Raw genomic sequence first — 5,308 nt, forward strand, 5'->3', positions numbered from 1 at the left:
CCTTTTGCTGCTTTTTATATCATCTTTTTATTGAGTTTCTTGGAGTTTTTTTTTTCTGCTTACTGAAAAGGGTAAGTTTTATTTTTGATTACTTCACTTGGGTGTTGTTTGTTTTGTGCAAAAGTTGACTTCTTTTGATGCTTTGTATCATCTTTTATTGGGTTTCTTGTTTATACTAGTTTTGTTGTTTTGAGAATTTGAGATCGCTGTATACAAAAATACAGATGGGGGCTTTATGATCAATTTTGATGAACTTAGCGGCAAATTTCATTTAGATGCCCGAGTTAGTGCATGTTTCAATTGAGCATGTACACATATGATCCTATTAGATACTTTCAGTTCAAAGTTTGAAAATTGTTTTTGCCCATGATCTCGAATCCCCATTACATAGATAAGTTTAGACCACTTAAAATATGTGATCTCCTTCAGTTATTCACATCATCCTTAGTTGGGACATGTTGGACTTATATGGGTTATTAGGACTAACTTATAAGTCATGAGCAACTGAGAACACACACAAAAGAACTTTAAAATTTGAACAGGAAGTGTTTAATAGGAACACCTTATCATTTGTTCAATTGGAGCAAACAGTAGTTCAAATGTCTAAAAGGAATTTGCTGTCGAATTTGAGGTTTTGTTTAAGTATAATGCCTTCATTTCAAATCTGTGTGATTGTTAATTTGAACCTTTACTAGGGTCCCTCCCCATACTCCTTGCAAATGAGAAAATGAGATCTGTATTGGGTATAATTGTTTGTTACCGAGTATCACTTTCCTTTATCTATGCAAGAATTACCGTTTTGATTGATTGTGATCATTCAGTAAGTTTCTGTATGCCCATGAAGAAATTTGGAATAGGAAAAATAATTTTGGAAACAAAAGCTTCTTTTGTGTTTCTTCTCTGCCTTACGAAAAAATGGATAGTTGTATGATATTCTGTATTGTGTGGATTCATCATCAATTTACTAGTTTACACCGACTATCAACTTACCGCAACCCTCTTCCTTTATATGGGCTTGGAACCGACAATGTTAGCAAACACACAGGTCGAGTTTGTTTTTCTTGTTGTGGTCCTGTGGATTAGAATACAAGGTAATCTATATTGTGGCTACTGCGTGTCAATTAACAATATTAAAGTGGAATGAGGCTACTAAATAATCAGCGACATCTCTGAGTTATCGGCAATTGCCAGTATTCTGAGATATCTTAGAATCCTACCGTTGCTATTGGCCTATTAAGTCTTTTCTGCAACTGAATTTGGAGTTAGGAGGAAAATGCTATGTAGTGAATCAAATCAGTCTTTTTCATGTGGTATAAAGTGACATGAAAAATTAGATAAAACTACCGCTAGATGCGGTTTATGGAGAACAAGAAATGCTCAAAATGAATTTAGAAGTTGAAAGTGTAAGTGGCATGGAATATAGAAGTGCAGGAAAAGGATAGAGGAAATGTTTCACTGAAGTAATATTTCTGGAGTCAGGTTTACAGAATGTAAAGATGGGATATCTGTGTCCAATAAGTATGTGTAAGCTCCATCTAGTGGATCACTATCCCTGTTTACTGTAGTTTCATTTGGTTGACTTCCCTTCGTATTTTGGCTTTTGATCTAATAGACAAATGTTAATAGTTCAGTTGCCTTCTCATGTGATTGTAACTCTTAGATAATACATCCTTGTGAGAGAGGACTTTGTGGTTCTTTAGGTTTAAACTGTATCTTAATTTGAGTTTGGGGAAAATCCGTGTCATTTAGTAAATAAGATCATAGTAAAGTTCACTTATTATGTCTAGTATGACGAGGGAAGAACGAAAAAAGAAGAAAAACTACCAGCTGAGTGGGGGGTTATGGAGAAGAAATGCTGAAAATTAGTTAGAAGCTAAAAGTATAAAGCGGTATATAAGTGCAGGAAAAAAATTAAGAGGATAAGCCTTATTCCATCTACAAGAGGTACTCGTTTATTCAGTATCATGCCATTCATAGCAGAAATATCTTTCCGAGTTGAGTAATTCCTTTTGGTGATCACCCTGTTCTAGGCAATCTTAGTATTGGTCTTTAAATGAGATCTTTTCGAGTTAAGTTGTGGAGTCCTTATCCTCCCTTATGGTTCTTTTCTTCTCTAGATGTGTATAAGCTACCTTATATGAATTTATTTGGCTACACAACTTCCCTGATACCTTGTTCATCGCAACCTGTGAAAACACTGTTTATCTTTCGTTATTTTGAGAAAATCTTTCGGTGCTTTCCATATTAAACATGAAAACTATAGCCTTGTTATTTTCTTAATTCTGCGTCTCCTTCTCAGATATCTCGGAGAAATTGAAGGCACATTGACGAGCGGACAATTTTGGATAGGAAGGGGAAACAGCTGTTGGTGCTAAGGAAGAAGAAGAAGAAAGATGGAAAAGGAAGAACAACATCTCAAAGTCGATAAAGAGATGGAAAAGTCCGATGATTTGAAGGAGAAAGAGAAGAAAGACGCAACTGATAAAGAAAAACATAAGGAGAGAAAGGAGGAGTCGGCGGATGAAAAAGAAGGTGAAACAAAAGATGTAAAAGAGAAGAAACACAAGGAAAAGGAAGAGAAAAAGGATAAAGAAAAGAAAGACGGGAGCAAAGAGGAATCGAAGGAAGAAACTGTGGACGAGAAGGATGATGAGAAAGGGAAGAAGAAGGATAAAGATAAGAAAAAGGAAAAGGATAAAGAGAAGAAAGACGAGAGCAAAGAGAAGTCGGAGGAAGAAACTGAGGAAGAGAAGGATGGTGAAAAAGGGAAGAAGAAGGATAAAGATAAGAAAGAGAAAAAGGATAAAGAGAAGAAAGACAAGAGTAAAGAGAAGTCGGAGGAGGAAACTGACGAAGAGAAGGATGATGACAAAGGGAAGGAGGAGGATAAAGATAAGAAAAAGAAAAAGGATAAAGAGAAGAAAGACAAGAAAGACAAGAGCAAACAGGAGTCGGAAGAAGAAGACAGCGAAGAAGCTGAGGACGAGAAGTATGATGAAGGAGGGGAGAAGAAACTCAAGAAGGTTAAGAAAGAGAAGAAAGTGAAGATTAAAGAGGATTCGGAAGAAGAAAAGGATGATGCAAAAGGCGAGAAGAAACTCAAGATGGCTAAGATTGAGAAAAAGGAAGAAGTAGAGGAAGAAAACGATGATCAAAAAGTGGAGAAGAAACTCGAGATTGTTAAGATAGAGAAAAAGGAAAAAGAGGAGAAAGAGAAGAGCAAAGAGGAGTTGGAAGAAGAAACGGATGAAAAAGGGGAGAAGAAAGAGAAGAAACACAAGAAGGAAAAGAAAGAGAAAAAGGAGAAAGGAAAGAAAGATAAGAGCAATGAGGAGTCGGAGGAAGAAGACAAGGAAGAAACGGAGGAAGAGAAGGGTGATAAAAAAGAGAAGAAAAAGGATAAAGAGAAGAAACACAAGAAGGACAAGAGCAAAGAGGAGTCTGAGGAAGAGAAGGATGATGAAGGCGACAAGAAGAAGGATAAAGAGAAGAAAAGCAAGAAGGACAAAGAAAAGAAAGTCAAGAGCAAAGAGGAATCAGATGAAGAAGCCAAGGAGAATGCGGCTGAAGTCTCCACAAGAGACATAAAAGGTGAGGAAGACAAGAAAGCATCCAACAATGAAGCAGAAGAGAAAAGTACAAAGAAGGCGACGGGGAAGGAAGGTAAAGATGAGAAACAAAAGGATTCGAAAAAAGATAAAGCTGAGAAGAAGAGAAAACTCGAGGACAAGTATAAAAGCAAAGATCTTAGTAAGTTGAAATCCAAGTTGGATAAGATCAATGCCAAACTGGAAGCTCTTCAGCAGAAAAAAGCAGACCTCCTGAAGAGAATAAAAGAAGCCGAGGATAAGAACTTAGCAGCGGTTGCGAGTCCTAAAGATGCAGAGCTGAAGACAGTAAAAGAAGCAGACGATAAGAACTTAGCAGCGGTTGCGAGTCCTAAAGATACAGAGCTGAAGATGATAAAAGCAGCAGCGGATAAGAACTTAGCAGCGGTTGAGAATCCTAAAGATGCAGAGCTGAAGACAATAAAAGAAGCAGAGAATAAGAACTTAGCAGCGGTCGAGAGTCCTAAAGATGCAGAGCCAAAGCCACAAGACGGAGTAGTCTCTGAACAGTGACTAGTATATTTTCATAATATTGTTACGTATTCCTATACTGCGTTTATGTATCCTTCCCTTCCACTGTTATGTAGAAATGTGTCATCTTTGTCTTAAATAATAACGTTAACATACAGATGATATTTGTATTGAGTTTCATAATTTTTGACAGTTTGCAGTTCATCTTTCTTAACAAATTTTCACTTCCTCCTTTCTTTGCTTTATGGTCATCTTAATGTAGAAATGTTAATATTGTTGCCTTTTAGTATGCATTATTTAGCATTTTGTTTGACTTCTTTTTTTCTCTTGCTTTCTTTTTTCTAACGTTTTTTACTTAAGTCAAGGGTCTAACGGAAATAACATCTTTATCTCTCAAGGGAAGGGTAAAATCTCATTCACATGCTAATTGAACCTAGATTTCAAATAAAGCTCTCCAACATTTTAATCGGTCCAATAGAGTTATCTTGGATCACAACACATATCGTACCCTATCTGGACTTGTTTGAATACATTGGGTATATCGTTGTTGTTTTGCTATGTTTTGCTTACACATATCGTTGTTGGTTTGCTATGTTTTGCTTACACATTCACCCTTAAAACATTGATGGATTTGACAGCCCTGTTCAATATAGCCTTGGGTCCTTCATGAGCCCATCAATTTAATGGCCTTCTACTTAACTGAACTAGTAACCCATAGTATATATAAGTCTAAAAATAATGTATAAATAACATAAATACCAACATTTTTAGAAGTAATTACACTCTTTTTTATTTTTTAATTATTTTACTCTCTCTCAATTAATATATATAAGATAGGCAACATATGCATAGAAGCCTGTGTATATGTGAATTTGTTACTGCCCTTAAAAATGAAAATAACTATTCCCTTCCTTTAAGGACGTAATTTTTGCAGTCAATTAATTAAGTGGATTACGACATCCCTTAAATTATGTAATAACTATTGAAATTTAAATTTTGAATTATACAAATACGCTAAAAATAAATCAGACGAAAAAACACAAAACAAAAACAAATCAAGTACCTATTTGTCGATCGTTTTGAAAAAAAAAATTAATTGAAATTCAAGATGATGAAATTGCTATTCTTTTGAGGTACTCTAGTCAATGGAGAATCGAAACAGAAAGAGGATTTTTTTTTTTGCTATTCTTTTAGGTATTGTTGTTGCGTGATCGATGATTTTTTTTAGG

General features: G+C 35.4%; 1 protein-coding gene across 1 annotated transcript; it reads left to right on the forward strand.

Annotated features, from left to right (window-relative positions):
- The first annotated feature begins 11 nt into the window (after positions 1–11).
- Positions 12–4,297, forward strand: LOC107854544 (DNA ligase 1). Its single transcript, XM_047397363.1, has 2 exons — positions 12–71; positions 2,300–4,297. The coding sequence occupies exon 2, from the start codon at positions 2,394–2,396 to the stop codon at positions 4,119–4,121; it is 1,728 nt and encodes a 575-aa protein (XP_047253319.1). The 5' UTR covers positions 12–71; positions 2,300–2,393; the 3' UTR covers positions 4,122–4,297.
- The last annotated feature ends 1,011 nt before the right edge of the window (positions 4,298–5,308 follow it).

The sequence above is a fragment of the Capsicum annuum genome, chromosome 10 (assembly GCF_002878395.1).
Source record: "Capsicum annuum cultivar UCD-10X-F1 chromosome 10, UCD10Xv1.1, whole genome shotgun sequence".
In the NCBI taxonomy this organism is placed as follows: Eukaryota; Viridiplantae; Streptophyta; class Magnoliopsida; order Solanales; family Solanaceae; genus Capsicum; species Capsicum annuum.

Bases quoted from the DNA above. Each gene is read 5' to 3' on its own strand.
- LOC107854544 (XM_047397363.1), top strand. From the start codon at position 2,394: ATGGAAAAGGAAGAACAACATCTCAAAGTCGATAAAGAGATGGAAAAG.